General features: G+C 38.5%; 1 protein-coding gene across 1 annotated transcript in view; it reads left to right on the forward strand.

The window, feature by feature from the left end:
- The window catches only part of LOC100357520 (E3 ubiquitin-protein ligase RLIM), a 45466-nt gene extending 25468 nt beyond the window's left edge, over nucleotides 1–19998 (forward strand). The window contains exons 3-5 of the mRNA XM_070066664.1: nucleotides 959–1025; nucleotides 5537–5774; nucleotides 18085–19998. Coding sequence (XP_069922765.1) covers nucleotides 959–1025; nucleotides 5537–5774; nucleotides 18085–19763 — 1984 coding nt within the window. The 3' untranslated portion in view covers nucleotides 19764–19998. The remainder of the gene's footprint in view (nucleotides 1–958; nucleotides 1026–5536; nucleotides 5775–18084) is intronic.
- The last annotated feature ends 319 nt before the right edge of the window (nucleotides 19999–20317 follow it).

Below are 20317 nucleotides of genomic sequence, written 5' to 3' on the forward strand. Positions count from 1 at the left end.
TCTGCTTTAAATGGCAATCTGACCCCACATTAGTATGAAGATACTTCAGATGGAAATAATTCATTTTCTTAAGGGATTTATCAAACACAACTTTAATCTCTATTTTTGTGCATTAAGCACAGATGAATAAAAGTTCAGTAATGCTGATTAGCTGTTATGGGGTCATTTTGCAGAGTTTGGCTAGTTAATGTTTTCTCCTGGTTGCTCCTCTAGAGTAAGGGTGATGTGATGTGCAAAAACAAATGAGTGTCCGGCCAGCGCCGCGTCTCACTAGGCTAATCCTCCGCCTAGCGGCGCCGGCACACCGGGATCTAGTCCCAGTCGGGGCGCCGGATTCTGTCCTGGTTGCCCCTCTTCCAGGCCAGCCTTCTGCTGTGGCCAGGGAGTGCAGTGGAGGATGGCCCAGGTGCTTGGGCCCTGCACCCCATGGGAGACCAGGAGAAGCACCTGGCTCCTGGCTCCTGCCATCGGATCAGCGCGGTGCACCAGCCGCGGCGGCCATTGGAGGGTGAACCAACGGCAAAGGAAGACCTTTCACTCTCTCTGTCTCTCTCTCTCACTGTCCACTCTGCCTGTCAAAAAACAAAAAACAAAACAAAACAAAACAAAACAAAACAAATGAGTGTCCAGTTTATTAAAATGTCTGACAGCCGTACTCAATCTTTCTGGACTTGGCAGTATATAACAGAGTAAAATAAGCACATTAGTGGATAATAAATACATCTTTTTTCCCCCTTTCATTCCCACAGTGGTAAATTTGATCATATTTATTTGTGAAATTAAGTATGAAAAATGTTAGGAAAGCAAATAATTTATTTCTAAGTACTGATAACACTCTGGCTGTTTTGCATATGCATATTCTGTACTATAGCCACTTTTTGAAGTTTAAAACGTTTTTCTTGGTGTTTTAATAAAAAAGTAAAACTTCAATTATATTTTCATTCATAAAACTGTAAAGCAAAAAGACATTGAGGCTGTCCATCTCAAATATTGCCTTACGAACAACAAATTATCAAGACAACAGGGTACCAAACTTCAGAGAATCAATGTGTAAGTATTTTAATTTAGCAACCTGCATTCGAAGTACCACACATCTGCTAGTACCTCAGGGCTTTGTTCCCCAAGATTGACTTGACTTTGGAGTTTGGGCCTGAGTCAATATTCTAGCTTTCTCTCTCTCTCTCTCTCTTTCTCTCTCTCTCTCTATTTCCCTCTCTCTCTCTTTAAGATTTATTTATTTACTTGAGAGGCAGAATTATATAGAGAGAGGGAAAGACAGAGAGGTCCTCCATCCACTGGTTCACTCCCTCAGTGGTCACAATGGCCAGAGCTGAGCCGATCTGAAGCCAGGTGCCAAGGGCTTCTTCCTGATCCCCCACATGAATGCAGGGGCCCAAGCACTTGGGCCATCTTCCACTGCTTTCCCAGGTCATCAGCGGGGAGCTGGATCAGAAATGGAGCATCCAGGTCTCCTACAAGTGCCCATATGGGATGCTAACGCTACAGGCAAGTGGCTTTACCAGCTACGCCACAATGCCAGCCTCAACAGTTCACTTCTCAATAAATGTCTGCCAGTAAAAGTCTTGCATACATCCCAGCTTTCTGCTAATGTCTGTGCTGGGAAGCAGCAGGTAATGAAATGGCTCAAGTACTTGGAGTCCCTGCCATCCTCGTGGGACACCCAAAAGTTCTGGGACTCTACCATCTGCCCAGCGTAGCCCCCGTTAATGTTGGTATTTGAGAACTCAATTAGCAGGTGAAATATGCCTGTCTGTCTCTTTCTATATAAATCTCCCTGTCTCTTTGGCTTTCAGATAAAATAAAAATAAATAAATAAAACAAACTTGTAATAAATTTCTGTTGCTTTAAGAAAGCAAGGGGAAAAAAGTAAAATTTAAATGAACAGTACATTTAACATTGTACGGCCTCAGGTTTAGGATGAAGTACAATCTCATTGCAGAGGAAATTTCAAAGTTCAGTGAAATCAATCTACTATTAGCCAGAAACTACAGTGAAGCCAGTGGTTATCAATCTAACGAAGCATCTGTTCAAAGTTTTTAAGTATATACACCACACACACACACACACACACACACGTACACTCCTCACACTAATTAAGAATTTACCAAATTTAGGTGTCTTAAAAATCCCACCAGGGAGTTAATTGGTTACATAATGTTATCGCACTCTTTATTAAGGTATCAGTGAAAGACATTTGAGCTCCCACCAGGACCATTTTCTTCCTTAATATAAACCAAATGCTCTGTGTCCTTTACTTCAGGATATTTTTCTCTTCATTTGAGAATCAAATGAGTATTACTGGGCCAAGACACCAAAATATATAGTACAGTGTGTGAAACAAATATACAAGTATGGGCATTTTGGAAGAAACTAAACTCATGTCACAGAGAAGTAGGATGTTTATTTGACAGAATTAACCCACTCCATGATCACATTTATCTCAGAATCTAATGGAAAAAGTGTTTTTTTCCCCAATATAATTACAGTCTCAATTTTGGCATCTGATATTTTTTAAATAAATGATTGACAAAAAATTTTCTTTTTTCATGAAAAAATAAAACTAAAAACTAAATTACAGAAATATGTTTCAAGAATGCACAGTAGAAAATGTTTTCCATGACAGATGTATTAAAAACTACTTTCTAACATCTGATTACATTACTGATCATACCCCTCTCCTGTTGAAGCTTAATTAGGGCTCTTAGTTGTAAGTGACAAAATCCTTTCAAGCTTACATTTTTTATATAGAAAGCTTTTATTTAATAAATATAAATTTCATAGGTACAACTTTTGGATTATAGTGGTTCTTCCCCCCATACCCACCCTCCCACCCCCAAACGGTCCCACCTCCTACTCCCTCTCCCATTAATTTCATTAAGATTCATTTTTAATTATCTTTATATATAGACAATCAAGTCCATACTAAGTAAAGATTTCAACAGTTTGCACCCACACAGACACACAAAATATAAGGTACTGTTTGGAGACTAGTTTTACTGTTAATTCTCATAGTACAACTCATTGAGGACAGAGGTTCTACATGGGAAGCAAGTGCAGAGTGACTCCTGTTGTTGATTTAACAATTGACACTCTTATTTATGATGTCAGTAATCACCCGAGGCTCTTGTCATGAGCTGCCAAGGCTATGGAAGCCTCTTGAGTTCGCCAACTCCGATCTTATTTAGACAAGGTCATTGTCAAAGTGGAAGTTCTCTCCTCCCTTCAGAGAAAGATACCTCCTTCTTTGATGACCCCTTCTTTCCACTGGGATCTCACTCACAGAGATCTTTCATGTAGGTCATTTTTTGCCACTGTGTCTTGGCTTTCCGTGCCTGAAATGCTCTCATGGGATTTTCAGCCATATCCAAGCTTAATTTCTTTTTAAAATAGAACATATTGGTTTATAGATCTAGAATATCTAAAACATGCCTATCTAAAATATCTAAAACATGCCTAGTTTTGAGTAGGTCTCAAAATTTTTCTTTATTATCTGTCTCTTTCTCCATATTTGTTTTCTTCTGTCTCTCTGTTGGTTTTCTCATTATCTGGTAAACAAGACAGATGCAAGCATCTTTAGTTTTATATCCTACCAGTTAGCAACCACAGTGGAAAATAATTTCTCATTTTCTCACTGAGTAGTTCTAGCTAACAGCTCAGATTTAACCCTTGATTGGACTACTTTTGGTTATATGCTCATGCTTAAGCCGCTTACCAGTTTCAGCAATTTGAGGTGGCTGATTGGACATGGCTCAGTGATGTGTCCTCTCCTCTATCCATGGCAGTGAATTCATCTGCACCTAAAGCAATTGTACTGAGATTGGAATCCCCTCCTCCATGGAAATTCCAGGTCATATTGTAAGTATGATAAGTGGTTTTGCAAAGTCGGCAAAAATAACAAAATCTGTTTTGAAAAAATAATATGTTTTGTTTGTCTGATTTTTAAATTATTTATTTCTATTTGGAAGGCAGAGAGACAGAGACAGAGAGAAAGAGATTTTCTATTTGTTGGTTTACTTCCCAGATGGCTGCAACAGTCAGAGTTGGGCCAGGCTGAAGCCAGGAGCCAGGAACTCCATGTAGGTCTCCCATGTGGTTGGTAGTGATCCAAGGACTTAGGTCACATTCTGCTCCTTTCCCAGGAATTAGCAGGGAACTGGATCAGAAATCAGCCAGGATTCCAACCAGTGCATCACAGGCCACTGAACCACAGTGCCAGCCCTGTGCTTGTCTCATTTCTTGCAGGGAAAAATTCACAATCCAATTTGTAGTATATGTTATTCTTTCTTGAAATAACTTAACAACACATCTATCTCTACCAGAAAGTGTAGCCAAAGGTCATTCAAGTCTTCCTTCTGTCTGAAATAGTTTTCTCTCCATCAACACACATCCTACTGCCAGGTCCTACCTGCAGAAAACCATAACTATCTTTAAAGACTCACAATTAATTAATTAATTAATTTTGAAAGGCAGAGAGAGTGCTCTCATCTGCTGATTCAGTCTCCAAATTCCTGTAACAACTAGTGCTGATTCCAGCCAACTCAAGACCACGAAGCTGAAATCTGGAACAGGTGTGGTGCCAGGATTCGAACTCACAGATTCCCCTTGAAGATTCAAATTTAAATGTAATATCTCTGTGAAATGTTTCCCAACCATTATATAATCGATGTCAGGCAGTTGTTTGCACTTACGTGATAACTACATACTAGTATATAAGTATTTTATAGTATACGAGTATTACTGTCTGTTTTAAAAGTGCCTGTAATGTTTTAGCTAGTTCTGTTTCACAGTTATAACGTTCGTGAGAAAAGAAACACAAAATGAAACTGGACGCCTTTGTGGAGAATCCCTAAGAGATATTTTGGGTTAGTAGCAAACTAATTATTAGTTCAAGGTGATGCCATTAGGTGACAGAATTGAAAAGACCCAACACAAGGGATTCAACACTGGCCCTTGGTGAATTATCAAAAACTGTGGGATTTCTTAGTGAGCTTCTGTGATGTGGGGAGAAAAGACAGAGAAGTTCCTGGACATATGAAAATGAGAACTGCTGTATTTAACCAGGATGACTGGCATGGCATTTTGAAGAAGCCAGGCTATGTGATGGAACCTACTGCTTTCAAACAACTGGAGCATACAAGAACTAGGCAAAAGCCTCCTGAAGTTTGAAAGGAGGTGAAGGACAGGGCTTGGTATACAGTGAGTGCTCAGCAGTATCTGCTAGTTTTAAATGAAATGAAACCTACCCTGAGTGCTTTATATTTGGTAATAATGGGGGAATAATGGGTGCCTAGGCAACTATGACTGGCAAGTGTTATGTCAAGGGCAGGTCTCAGCAGGACCCTCAGGAAACTGAGGGCTGTAATTCACAAGCCCAGAGGAGAGGCCCATGTGTAGGCAGGACCTACTGAATGGGATCCTGCTACCCAAAGTGAAGTGAAACGTGAAGAAAACGGAACTGTAGACTTTGCGTTTCAACACTATGTCAGTTTAGTTAATTTTCCATTTGTTTTTTTAGATGGATAACTCAGATGCTGATGATGAAGATGGATTTGAAGCCCAGGACAGAGATCAGGTAGAGCAATTGGTTCAGAATACAGAATTTTATCGATTTGTAAGACACGTAGGTGAGGAAGATTACAGGCTAGTGAGGGGTAGTAATTTGATAGGCACCATGGATGAACGTACAGAAGCAGAGTTAGGGAGAAGTCTACACGTTGAAGAGGACACAATATTGGAATCACACGAAGATGAAGGTAGGTTTCCCTTGGGGGCAGGAATAGAATGGAATGGATGAGGAAGTGTGTAACAGTAAATGTCAGTCAAAGTGTATATAGAGGCGGCACAAATTGATTTTATACTAAGTTACTGCCCATAAAAGAATACATTCATTTGATCTTTGGTGAGAATATCAAAGTATGTTTTTCCTGGTTCATATTTGGGTTTGAATTAGCAAAAGTGAGAAATAGCTTATAGAGTTTTTTCTTGTTTTTGTACTCTAATGCAAATTTCTCTTCCTTCCTGAATTATTTCTTCTAAACTGATATGTCACTCTATATCAGCCAAAATAATTGTTGTATATTGTAATCAAGTAGTTCTCAACTGAGGTAGTTTTGCTCCTCTCCAAGGGGACATTTGGCAGTATCTGGAGATATTTTGGGTTGTCACAACAGAGTGGATGGGTGTTATTGGCATTCAGTGGGAGAATGCTCAGGACAGCTTCCCAAAACAAAAAGTTATCCAGCTCCAAATGTAAATAGTGCTAATGTGGAAAAGCCTGCTCTAACCTCAATTCTGGTATTTCTCTCCTATCGCAAAGAAGGGAATCGTAAGTATCAAAAAGCGTCTATACAAAAAAACAACATTTTTGTTCTTTTTTTGTATTCTTACTGTTCTTTTTTATACAAAGATTTTATTTAATATAAAGTTCGTAAGTACAACTTTTGGATTATAGCAGTTCTTCCCCCACCATGCACGCTCTTGCACCTCCAAACCATCCCTCCTCCTACTCCCTCTCCCATCCTATTTATTCTTCATTGAGATTCACTTTTCTATTATTATGATATATTTGCTTTTTTGAAGGTCTTTATTTAATGAATACAAATTTTCATATGTACAACTTTTAGGGATATAGTGTTTCTTCCCCCTATTTTCTCCCTCCCACCCACACTCCCATCCCACCTCCCACTCACTCTCCTGCTCCATTTTCCATTAAGATTCCTTTTATAATTGACTTTATATACAGAAGACCAACTCTTTACTAAGGAGAGATTTCAACTATTTGCACCCACACAGACACACAAAATATAAGGTACAGTTTGAAGATAAGTTTTAATATTAATTCTCATAGTACAACTCATTAAGGACAGAAGTCCAGCATGGGGAGCAAGTGCACTATGACTCCTGTTGTTGATTTAACAACAGACATACTTATTTATGATGTCAGTGATCACTTGAGGCTGTTGATGTGAGCTGCCAAGGCTATGGAAGCCTTTTGAGTTCACAAACTCTGTCGGTTTCTAGCCAGGGCCAGGGCTATTTGCAAATGCTCTCACAGTGTTTCCAATCAGGCCTTAGGGGCTGATTCTGAGGTCAAGTGCTGTTTAGGGTGTTTGTCATTCTGTGTGGAATTCTTCCCATGTTGGAACATTCTCTCCTTTGTAATTTTATCTACTATTATTACCAGGCACTTGGTCTTATTTATGTGATTCCTTTGACTGATGGTCTTATGTATATGATCAATTCCATATTTAATATCACGTTATCACATAAGATGATATTCCTCAAGGCTACCTTCAGAGAAAGGAGGGAGGTTATGGAGGGAAAACCGCTATAATACAAAAGTTGTACTTTTGAAATTTATGTTTACTAAATAAAAGTTTTCTAAAAAAAAAAAAAAAAAAGATGGGATTCGTGCCACCCAACAAAATGGGATTTGGAGTCCCATGGCAAGTTTTAGCTTCATCCTTAGGGGTAGGTCTGTGGGAATGTGTGCTGCTCTGTACAGCTCTTCCCTCTCTCATTCCCACCCATTTTTTTTTAATTTATTAGACAGATAGAGTTATAGACAGTGAGAGAAACAGAAAGAAAGGTCTTCCTTCCATTGGTTCACTCCCCAAATGGCCGCTATGGCCGGTGCTACACCTATCTGAAGCCAGGAGCCAGGTGCTTCTTCCTGGTCTCCCATGTGGGTGCAGGGGCCCAAGCACTTGGACCATCCTCCACTGCCTTCCCAGGCCACAGCAGAGAGCTGGACTGGAAGAGGAGCAGCTGGGTCTAGAACCCAGTGCCCATATGGGATGCCAGTGCCACAGGCAGAGGATTAGCCAAATGAGCCATGGCACCGCTCCCGCCACTCATTTATAACTGATATATTTTCAATTGACTTAATGCAACTGTGATTAATTCTATGTTAAGTAAGGAGTTCAGCCAATGGTATTAAGTAGAGAAGAAAAAAAAGAATAAAAAATAGATAAAGTGAAACAATAAAGTGTTCCTCAACAGTCAAGAATAGGACTGTTCAAGTAATTGCTTCTCATAATGTCAGTTTCACTTCTACAGGTTTCCTTTTAGGTGCTCTGTTAGTTGTCACTGATCAGGGAGAACATATGATATTTGTCCCTTTGGGACTGCCTTATTTTACTCAGCATGATGTTTTCCAGATTCCTCCATTTTGTTGCAAATGATCAGATTTCATTTTTTACTGCTGGGTAGTATTCCATAGAGTACATATCCCATAGTTTCTTTATCCAGTCTTCCATTGATGGGCATTTAGGTTGGTTCCATTTCTTAGCTATTGTGAATTGAGCTGCAATAAACATTGAGGTACAGATAGCACTTTTATTAGCCAATTTAATTTCCATTGGGTTTATTCCAAAGAGTGGAATTGCTGGGTTATATGGTAGGGCTATATTGAGGTTTCTGAAGAATCTCCAAACTGTATTCCATAGTGGCTTTACCAGTTTGCATTCCCACCAACAGTGGGTTGGTGTCCCTTTTTCCCCACATCCTTGCCAGCATTTCTTGTTTGTTGATTTCTTTTCTTTTTTTTTTAACTTTTATTTAATGAATATAAATTTCCAAAGTACGATTTATGGATTACAATGGTTTCCCCCACATACCGTCCCTCCCACCCACTACCCTCCCCTTTCCCACTCCCTCTCCCCTTCCATTCACATCAAGATTCATTTTCAATTATCTTAATATACAGAAGATCAGCTTAGTATACATTAAGTAAGGATTTCAACAGTTTGCTCCCACACAGAAACATAAAGTGAAAAATAATAGATGATTTTTTTTAAATGATGATGAAATCAGATCAGACCTATTGTCATGTTTAATCCCAGTGAGAGTCAAGTTGGGAATTGATAATTTCTTTTTTTTTTTTTTTAACAGAGGATCAGTTTAGTATACATTAAGTAAAGATTTCAACAGTTTGCACCCCCATAGAAACACAAAGTGAAATATATTGTTTGAGTACTCGTTATAGCATTAAATCTCAATACACAGCACATTAAGGACAGAGATCCTACATGAGGAGTAAGTGCAAAGTGACTCCTGTTGTTGACTTTACCAATTGACACTCCTGTCTATGGCATCAGTAGTCTCCCTATGCTCCAGTCATGAGTTTCCAAGGCTATGGAAGCCCTCTGAGTTCTCCGACTCTTATCTTGTTTAGACAAGGTCATAGTCAAAGTGGAGGTTCTCTCCTCCCTTCAGAGAAAGGTACCTCCTTCTTTGAAGACCTGTTCTTTCCACTGGGATCTCACTCGCAGAGATCTTTTCCCAGAGTGTCTTGGCTTTCCATGCCTGAAATACTCTCATGGGCTTTTCAGCCAGATCCGAATGCCTTTAGGGCTGATTCTGAGGCCAGAGTGCTATTTAGGACATCTGCCATTCTATGAGTCGGCTGAGTATCTCACTTCCCATGTTGGATCACTCTCCCCTTTATTTATTCCATCGGTTAGTGTTAGCAGGTACTAGACTTGTTTATGTGCTCCCTTTGACTCTTAGTCCTTTCATTATGATCAATTGTGAACTGAAATTGATCACTTGGAATAGTGAGATGGCATTGGTACATGCCACCCTGATGGGATTGAATTGGAATCCCCTGGTATGTTTTTAACTCTACCATTTGGGGCAAGTCAGCTTGAGCATGTCCCAAATTGTACATCTCTTCCCTCTCTTATTCCCACTCTTATGTTTAACAGGGATCACATTTCAGTTAATTTTTAACACTTAAGAATAACTGTGTATTAATTACAGAATTAAACCAGTCATATTAAGTAGAACAGACAAAAAAACTACTAAGAGGGATAATGTATTAAGTTGTTCATTAACAGTCAGGGCTATGCTGATCAAGTCACCGTTTCCCATAGTGTCCATTTCACTTCAGGAGGTTTCCTTTTTGGTGTTCAGTCAGTTGTCACCGATCAGGGAGAACATATGGTATTTGTCCCTTTGGGACTGGCTTATTTCACTCAGCATGATGTGTTCCAGATTCCTCCATTTTGTTGCAAATGACTGGATTTCGTTGTTTCTTACTGCGGTATAGTATTCTAAAGAGTACATATCCCATAATTTCTTTATCCAGTCTACCGTTGATGGGCATTTAGGTTGGTTCCAGGTCTTAGCTATTGTGAATTGAGCTGCAATAAACATTAGGCTGCAGACCGCTTTTTTGTTTGCCAATTTAAATTCCTTTGGGTAAATTCCAAGGAGTGGGATGGCTGGGTCGAATGGTAGGGTTATATTCAGGTTTCTGAGGAATCTCCAGACTGACTTCCATAGTGGCTTGACCAGTTTGCATTCCCACCAACAGTGGGTTAGTGTCCCTTTTTCCCCACATCCTCGCCAGCATCTGTTGTTGGTAGATTTCTGAATGTGAGCCATTCTAACCGGGGTGAGGTGAAACCTCATTGTGGTTTTGATTTGCATTTCCCTGATTGCTAGCGACCTTGAACATTTTTTCATGTGCCTGTTGGCCATTTGGATTTCCTCTTTTGAAAAATGTCTATTGAGGTCCTTGGCCCATCTCTTAAGTGGGTTCTTGGTTTTGTTTTTGTGGAGTATCTTGATCTCTTTGTAGATTCTGGTTATTAATCTGTTGCATAGTTTGCAAATATTTTTTCCCATTCTGTTGGTTGTCTCTTCACTCTCCTGACTGTTTCTTTTGCAGTACAGAAACTTCTCAATTTGATGCAATCCCAATAGTTAATTTTGGCTTTGACTGCCTGTGCCTCCCGGGTCTTTTCCAGAAACTCTTTGCCTGTGCCAATATCTTGAAGTTAATTTCTATATGAAAGCCATTATAATGGGGGTGAGGTGTGGTTTTGATTTTCATTTCCCTGATGGCTAGTGATCCTGAACATTTTTTCATGTGTCTGTTGGCTTTTTGGAATTCCTCTTTAAAAAAAAGTCTGCTTAGGTTCTTGGGCCATCTCTTAAATAGGTTGCTTGTTTTGTTGTGGTGGAGTTTCTAGATCTCTTTGTAGATTTCTTGATCTCTCCGTAGATTCTGGTTATTAATCCTTTATTAGTTGCATAATTTGCAAATATTTTCTCCCATTCTGTCAGTTGCCTCCTCACTTTCCTGACTGTTTCTTTTGCAGTACAGAGACTTCTCAATTTGATGTAATCCCAGTGGTTAATTTTGGCTTTGGCTTCTTGTGCCTCTGGAGTCTTTTCCAAGAAGTCTTTGCCTGTGCCAATATCTTGTAGGATTTCTCCAATGTTCTCTAATAATTTGATGGTGTCAGGTTGTAGGTATAGATCTTTAATCCATGCTGAGAGGATTTTTGTTTAGGGTTTAAGGTAGGGGTCTTGCTTCATGCTTCTGCCTGTGGAAATCCGGTTTTCCCAGCATCAATTGTTGAATAGACTGTCCTTGCTCCAGGAATTGGTTTAACCCCTTGATCAAATATAAGTTTGCTGTAGATGTTTGGATTGATTTCTGGTGTTTCTATTCTGTTCCATTTGCTAACCATCTTTTTTTATACCAGTACCAGGCTGTTTTGATTATAACTGCCCTGTAGTATGTCTTGAAATCTGGTATTGTGATGCCTCTGGCTCTGTTTTTGTTGTATAAGATTGCTTTAGCTATTCGAGGTCTCCTGTTCCTCCATATGAATTTCAGCATCACTTTTTTTTCTAGATCTGAGAAGAATGTCTTTGGTATTTTGACTGATATTACATTGAATCTGTAAATTGTTTTCAGAAGAATGGACATTTTGATGATATCGATTCTTCCAATCTATGAACTTGGAAGATTTTTCCATTTTTTTGTTATCTTCTTGTATTTCTTTAAAGTTTTGTAATTCTCATCATAGAGATCTTTGACATCCTTGGTTAAGTTTATTCCAAGGTATTTGATTGTTTTTGCTGCTATTGTGAATGGGATTGATCTTAGCAATTCTTTTTCAGCCATGGCATTGCCTGTGTATACAAAGGCTGTTGATTTTTGTGCATTGATTTTATATCCTGCTACTTTACAAAACTCTTCTATGAGTTCCAATAGCCTCTTAGTGGAGTTATTTGGATCCCCTAAGTAAAGAATCATATCGGGGCCAGCACCATGGCTCACTTTGTTAATCCTCTGCCTGTGGCGCCAGCATTCAATATAGGCACCAGGTTCTAGTCCCAGTTGCTCCTCTTCCATTCCAGCTCTCTGCTGTGGCCTGGGAAGGCAGTGGAAGATGGCCCATGGACTTGGGTGCCTGCATCCGCATGAGAGACCAGGAAAAGCACCTGGCTCCTGGCTTTGGATCAGCACAGCATGCTAGCCATAGCGGCCATTTGTGGGGGGCGGTGGACCAATGGAAGGAAGACCTTTCTCTCTCTCTCTCTCTCTCTCTCTCTCTCACACACACACACACACACACTGTCTAACTCTGCCTGTCTAATAAAATAAAAAAAATCATATCATCTGCAAAGAGAGATTTTTGACTTCTTCCTTCCCTATTTGTATCATTTGATTTCTTTTTCTTGCCTAATGTCTATGGCTAAAACTTCCAGTACTATATTGAATAGCAATGGTGAGAGTGGGTATCCCTGTCTGGTACAAGATCTCAGTGGGAAAACTTCCAACTTTTCCCCATTCAGTAGGATGCTGGGTGTGGGTTTGTCATAAATTGCCTTGATTGTGTTGAGGAATGTTCCCTCTATACCGAATTTTGTTAGAGTTTTCATCATGAAAAGCTGTTGTATTTTATCAAATGCTTCTCTGCATCTATTGAGATAATTCTATGGTTTTTCTTCTGCAGTTTGTTAATGTGGTGTATCACATTGATTCATTTGCTAATGTTGAACCATCCCTGCATACTAGGGATAAATCCCACTTGGTTTGGGTGGATGATCTTTCTGATGTGTTGCTGGATTCTATTGTCTAGAATTTTGTTGAGGATTTTTCATCATGGAAATTGTCTGTAATTCTCTTTCTCTGTTGCCTCTTTTTCAGGTTTAGTAACTAAGGTGATGCTGGCTTTGTAGAAAGAATTTGTGATTTGGGATGATTCCCTTTCTTTCAGTTGTTTTGAATAGCTTGAGAAGAATTGGAGTTACTCATTCTTTAAATCTCTCATAGAATTAAGCAGCGAATTTATCCAGTCCTTGGCTTTTCTTTGTTGGGAGGGATGTTATTACTGATTAAATTTCTGTCTTGGTTATGGGTCTGTTTATATTTTCTGTGTCTTCATAGTTCAATTTAAGTAGGTTGTATGGGTCCAGGAATTTATCCATTTCTTCTATGTGTCCCAGTTTGTTGGCATACAACTCTTTGTAGTAATTTCTGATGACTCCCTTTATTTCTGTGGTGTCTGTTGTTACATTTCCTTTTTCATCTCTAATTTTATTGCTTTGTGTCTTCTCTCTCCTTTTTTGGTTAGTTGGGCCAATGGTGTGTCAATTTTCTTTATTTTTTTCATTTTGCTGATCTTTTGTAATGTTTTTTTGGATTTAATTTTGTTGATTTTTTCACTAATTTTAATTATTTATTTTCTTCTACTAGTTTTTGGTTTGTTTTGTTGTTTTTTTCTAAATTCTTGAGGTACATAAATAGTTCATTTATTTGGTGCCTTTCCAGTTTCTTAATGTAGGCACCTATTGCTATAAACTTTCATCTTAACACTGCTTTTGCTGTATCCCATAAGTTTTGATATATTGTGTTGTTATCTTCATTTGCTTCCAGAAATTTTTTGATTTCTCTTTTGATTTCTTCTATGATCCACTGTTCATTCAGGAGTATGTTGTTCAGTCTCCATGTGTTTGCATATGTTCTAGAGATTCCTGAGTTGCTGATTTCCAGCTTCATTCCATTCTGGTCCATGGAGACGCGTGGTATGATTTTGATTTTTTTAAATTTGCTGAGACTTTCTTTATGGCCTAGTATGTGGTCAATTCTAGGGAAAGTTCCATGCACTGTTGAGAAGAATGTTTATTCTGCAACTGTAGGATGAAAATTTTTGTAGATATCTGCTATGTCTATTTGGTCTATGGTGTCAATAAATCTACTGTTTCCTTTTCAACTTTCTGTCTGGTTGATATGTCCATTGCTGAAAGTGGAGTACTGAAATCCCTCAATACTGTTGTATTGGAGTTTAAGTCTCCCTTTAAGTCCCTAACATATCTTTTAAATAACCTGGTGCCCTGTAATTAGGTTCATATATGTTTTTAATAGTTACATCTCTCTGTTGAATTGATCCCTTAATCATTATATAGTGCTCTTCTTTGTCTCTTTTAACATTTTTTTGTGTTAAAATCTATTTCGTCTGATATTAAGATGGCTATGCCAGCTCTTCTTTGGTTTCTTTTGGCATGGAATATCTTTTTCCAACCTTTCACTTTCAGTCTACACGCAGCTTTGTTGGAAAGATGTGTTTCTTGTAAACAGCAAATAGATGGGTTTTGTTTTTTATTCCATTCAGTCAATCTGTGCCTTTTAACTGGAAAGTTGAGACTATTTACATTTTATGTGAGTATTGATAAGTAATGAATTTGTCCTGCCAATTTTCCAAAAGTATTCCTACTTTATACTTTGAACTTCCTTTGATCTTTTACTGAGAGATTTTATTCCTTTACCTTCTTTCGTAATGATGACTATGTTTTTGTGTTTCTGTGTGTAACACATCTTTAAGCATCTTTTGCATGTCTGGATGAGTAATGACAAATTATCTAAATTTTTTGTTTGTTATGAAAGGTCTTTAATTCACCTTCATCACAAATGAGAGGTTTGCAGGGTATAATATTCTGAGATGACAGCTCTTTCTCTTAGTGTTATGGTTGTATCTTGCCATTCTCTCCTGACCTGCAGGGTTTCTGATGAAAAGTCTGCTGTGAGTCTAATTGGAGATCCTCTGAAAGTAATCTGACACTTCTCTCTTGCACATTTTAAACTATTTTCTTTATTTTTCACTGTGATGAGTTTGGTTACAATGTGTCGTGGCAAGGATCTTTTCTGGTATATCTACTGTGAGTTCTGTGTGCTTCCTGTACTTGGACATCTCCAAACCTGGGAAGTTTTCTGCTAGTATTTCACTAAAAATGCCTTCCAATCCTTTCTCTCTATCCATGCCTTCAGGAACTCCTAGAACCTGAATGTTGGTTTTTTTTTAATAGTCTCCTGTAGGTTTCCATTATTGTTTTTAGATTTCTAATTTCCTCTTCTTGTCTTTGGTTTGACTGTATAATTTCCTGTGCTCTGTCTTCTAAGTCCAATATTCTCTCTTCTACCTCACTGATTTTCTTTTTAAGCCTCTCCACTGCATTTTTTATTTCTTTTGTTGAATTTTTCATTTCATTTTGATTTCTCTATAATATCTCAATTTCATGTTCTATTGAATTCTTCATTTCATTTTGATTCCTACTTAAGATTTCAATTTCATGGGAGAGATTTTCTTTCATGTCCTGCATGATTTCAGTAGTAGTTCATGTGTTTGCTTTTGATCTATGTAATCTTATGATCAATTTTCTGAATTCCATTTCTTGCATTTTTCTATCTCATCATCTTCATAATCTAGCACTTAAGTGTCATGTTCTTTTGAGAGCATCATGTTGTCTTTCTTATTTTTGTTTCTTGGATTGTTGCATTCGTTTTTCAGCATTTTTGGAGATACTCGTTGGTTTCTTTTTTTTTCCCACTGTGGTAGCTTTTATCATTGTACTGTGACTCTGTAAATTAGTGGACTGTCTTCTTTCAGTGAATCTCTAGAGGTTTGTAGTGGGTGTGGTGAGAGAGCTCTGTTCAGTTCTCCAGTGTAAGGGTGTGCCTAAGGTGAATGGAGACACCCAGGTTTGCCGTGGTAAATCCTCTCTTTTTTTTTAATCAGTAGGGAAGCATATTCTGCTCAGCTGGGATCTTCTCCTTGATGGAGACCAGTGCCTGAGCACTAGCCCCACTGAGTATAATATTCGTCTGCTCTGTTCCAAGGACCAAAGGCTCTGTGTAGTCCTTAGTGTAAATTCAGATTCCTCAGCAGTGTCTCTCACCAGGTAACTGGGAACCCCCAAGCTTGTGGCATTTCCCACTGAGACTGCTCAAAGTCCCAGCCACACTATGAGTTCTCCCACACACTCTCAGGTTTTTTTTTTTTTTTCCACAGTTTCGGTTCAGAAGCTTCACAGAGTCACAAGCTCATAGCGCCCTGTTACTTCTCTCCACCAGTGTCAGGAGTCTTCATTCAGCTGATCGCTGGGCACAGACACGAGCTGGTGCTGGCCCTATTGGCTTGTATGCTTTTGTGAGGTGATCTGGGAGACAACTGTCTGTATCGTCTTTTTAAATTTTTTTCTCTTCTCTAATTTGGCTGGTACACTTTCCCCAGTGGGGCTTCAAGCTTCATTCTCTCTTCCTGCCACTTTTTCACCAGTGGCTCTGGCTACTCTTGTCTGCTCTCACCTCACTTTATAGTACTTGTGTATAGGCTCTCAGCTGTTGGAGTCCCAAGCCATGGGCACCCACACCCTCCACATAGGTCCACTATGTCCCTCTAATTTTGGTAGGATTTCCTCTACCGTTTTTTCCCTAACTCTTCCCTGACATTACAGCATCTCCACTGTTTTTAAACTATCTTCTTTTGGGCTAGAGCAGTAAGCTCTCTCCCTACTCTGCCATCTTGGAACTGATCCCAACAGTTTTGTTCTTAAATATGGCCCCTTATATGTACTACACTAAATTTAGCTTATTCATTTGTTCTCATCTTCAATTTCACATCAATTTAAAATCTTGATAACTTTAAATAGTATTTAAATTATTTTAAGTCTCTAGACTTTGCTTGTACTTTGGTAATAATTCAATAGTCTTATATTTCAGAAATGGGCAAAATTGGACTATCAGCTAAGCCACAGGTTGGGACACTTGCATCCCATATCCGAATGCCTGTCCTTGATGTTCACCTTTGGCTCCAGCTTCCAGCTTCCTGTTAATGAAGAGCCTGAGAGGCAGTCTTTATGCCTCAAGTAATTATGTTCTTGCCATCCACATGGGAGACCTGGATTGAGTTCCCAGGTCCCAATTTCAGCCATTCCACCCCACCATTGCATGCATTTGAGGAGTAAACCAGAGGATAGGAGTCTCTCTCTCTCTCTCTCTCTCTCTCTCTCCCTCTCCTTCTCCCTCTTCCTCTCCCTTTCCCTCTCCCACCACACGCAAATGAATAAATTGTTTATGAATTTAAATAGTCATATTTAAAAAAAAACATGTATAAGGATGCCTAAATGTTCATTGGAAAAGTTGAATTAAAAGATATATTAAAGGATAATGTATATTTCCATGAACTTTTTGAAGTTCTCTTGCTTTATTAAAAGCCCATCAGTCCAGAGCCTAGAATAAGCAATGTTATAGACTAATAAAAACTGGGCAATAATATAATTTGAGCTAAAATACTAACACTGAATCTTATAATTGGTGTTTACCTTGATTTTATTAGTAACTTAATATTCACATTGGATTGAAAATCGTCATTTTAGAATTTTTGCTTTTATATATTTTACTTATTTAAAAGAGAGACAGAGGCAGACACAGAGAGATCTTCTGTCTTCTGGTTTACTCCATAAGTGATCAAAACAGCCAAGGCTAAGCCAGAATGAAGCTGGGAGCATAGAATTCAATCTAGGTCTGCCACATAGGTAGCAAGTACCCAAGGACTTAATCCATCATCTGCTGCCTCCCAGGTTGCAGATTAGCAGGAAGCTGGATCAGAATTGGAGCCAAGACTTAAACCCAGGCAAAATGTGTCATTTGACATGTCTTCCTCAGTGATATGTGAATCTGCATATATGATGAAATACTGAAAATAGATTTCTTCCAGATTACTTTTATAGAAACAATTTCTTAAATTTATTTAGTGTTATATCACTCTTTCCAGGTGGAATTGAAATTGTCCTGCCTTTATTTTAAATTTGAATTGTTTAGTTTACAGAAATATTAACTCTATAAATGCAAAATCTGCTTAAAATATCTGAATCTGTAAGTTCTCATTTTTTTGCTATCTTTGAAACAAAGTTCCAGGGCACTATTTTATGATGGTTCAGTTTGGTAGTTCTTTTATTATTCCTCCGCTCTTTTGGTAACAGGTAGAGAAAACTCTTTGGATGAAGTTTCTAGTCGTGAGTCTATATCAAAATGGCTTTCCTGTTGTGAACAAACTGAAAATATGGCAGAGAGCTGTCAAGGAGAAAATCAATTTTGGACAACAGAAAATCAGAGTAATACAAGCAGTAGTGATTTCAATTGCAGTGTAGGGATGAATTTCAACGTTAATAATGGGAGCCCAAATCCAGATAATGAATATGCACCATTTGAAAGACTTCCAAGGGGGCAAAATACAGAAAATAGTCAAAGGCAAATGGAAAGCCCACCATCTGAGCTAAGATTTGCAAGCCCATCTAGATCACAACAAAGTGCAACTGATAAATTAACAGAAGTCCTATCTAACAGAAGTCAAAGAAGAGCAAGAAGCAGGAGCCCTGACTGTCAGAGGACAAGAGCCAGAGTTGAAACTCAGTCACCTGACCATAGGTACAATGAACTTTTACTAAGATTACATCATAATATAGCACCTGAAATTTTTGAACTGCCTGTGATGAATGAGTTTGAGGTATTTGCAAGATTTCATCAACGTGAGCTGTTGAGGCAACAATTAACTAGACCTAATTTGCAAAGTAGCCATCGTTTTGCAGCTTCTGGAACAAGAAGTGCCTCTCAAGGAGAATGGTCTGCAGACACAATAGGCAATGATGAGGTTGGAGGATTGAGATCAAACAGTCCAACCACACTTTTTGATCATGAAGCAAGAAGACTTCATCCTGAAGAATTTTCAGCAAGAGATGGCATAGATAGCAGAACTCGGTTAACATCTGAGATACCAAACAACACTGTCACTGAAAGTGACCAAGGAAGAGTCAAAAATATGTGTTCATGTTCTGAGCATGGAAGAGTGAGACCTTCTTCCAGTACTATAATTCCTTTCCATAGAGCTTTAACTAATAGTTTAAATGATACAGCATTTGTTACAGCTCCAAGAAGATTTAGGCAGTTAGAGACGGAATTTGGTGAGTTGAGTAATTTTTTGCCCAGTGATAGCGACTTTGAGCCTAGTGTCTCATCAAGTCAAAACACGGAAATGGGATGGTCACAGACTGGAAGCAGTGATTCTGAGGATGGTAGCAGTTGTGATTCTAATTCAAGCTTTGATTCATGTTCAAGTTTAATGCTATATTACAGTTCAAGCCCTCCCTATCTGTCTAGTTCTTTCTCCAGTCTTATATCTAGTTCCAATTCTGAAAGTACTGGAACTCGAAGTTCCAGTACCGAAAACTCAGAAAGTAGTTCAGTGCTGTTTGAAGGCAGTAATGAAGAAAACTCATCATCAGATTCATCATCAATGACCAATCAAGAAAATCTACTTAGAAACTTAGTAGCATCTGATGAAAGTGACTCTTTGTCCTTCCCTGATGTATTTCAGCATTTCCTCGTACATGAAGATGATCATGAAGATAATCATGACCAATCTACAGGACTTACTAAACAACAGATTAACAACTTAACAGTAACATCTTCTTGCAAGGATGATACATCGAAATCCTGTATCATTTGCATTACAAAATTTACAAAAGGCAACACGATTCGAGTACTACCCTGCTTCCACGAATATCATGCCCACTGCATTGATCGTTGGCTGTCTGAAAACACTACCTGTCCTATTTGTCGCCAGGAAGTAACAGATTCTGATAACAAAGAGAATTCTCATTGATATCTGAACTCTTAGCTATATAAATTGTTACACAGATTGACAAACAACATTTATTTGATTTACGTCCACTTTTGGAGTTCCACATACATAAAGAAACAACCTGAACTGAATTATTGGTTCCTGAAAGAATGGTTGTACTTTCCTAAATTTCTGATTCAAAATAAAAGTAAATATTAAAAATAAAAAATGTTCTATCTGAGAATAAACACCAATTCCACAACATGGTGAGTCACTGAATTTTGTTTGAAGCTTAGCAGGTACATTGGGTTGGGATGTTCCCTTTCCATCAGAAAAATGTCTTATCATAATATAATCAATTCCAGATAACTCTTAATAGTCATACCTAGTCATGTAAATCTCAGATACTTCACGGTCCTGTCCTACCTATTTTCTCTGCATGCAGAGACAGCAACCAAACAGAAATAATTAAGAAGAATTTAAGAGTTTATTAGAGTTATTTACATAAAGAAGTGGTGTTACATGCCCAGCATGGAGCAAAAAGCCTTAAAAACTTTCTATTTTTCTCCCTATTCCCAGCAGTTTATTCACCCCCT

This window comes from Oryctolagus cuniculus, chromosome X (genome assembly GCF_964237555.1).
Source record: "Oryctolagus cuniculus chromosome X, mOryCun1.1, whole genome shotgun sequence".
Classification (NCBI taxonomy): Eukaryota; Metazoa; Chordata; class Mammalia; order Lagomorpha; family Leporidae; genus Oryctolagus; species Oryctolagus cuniculus.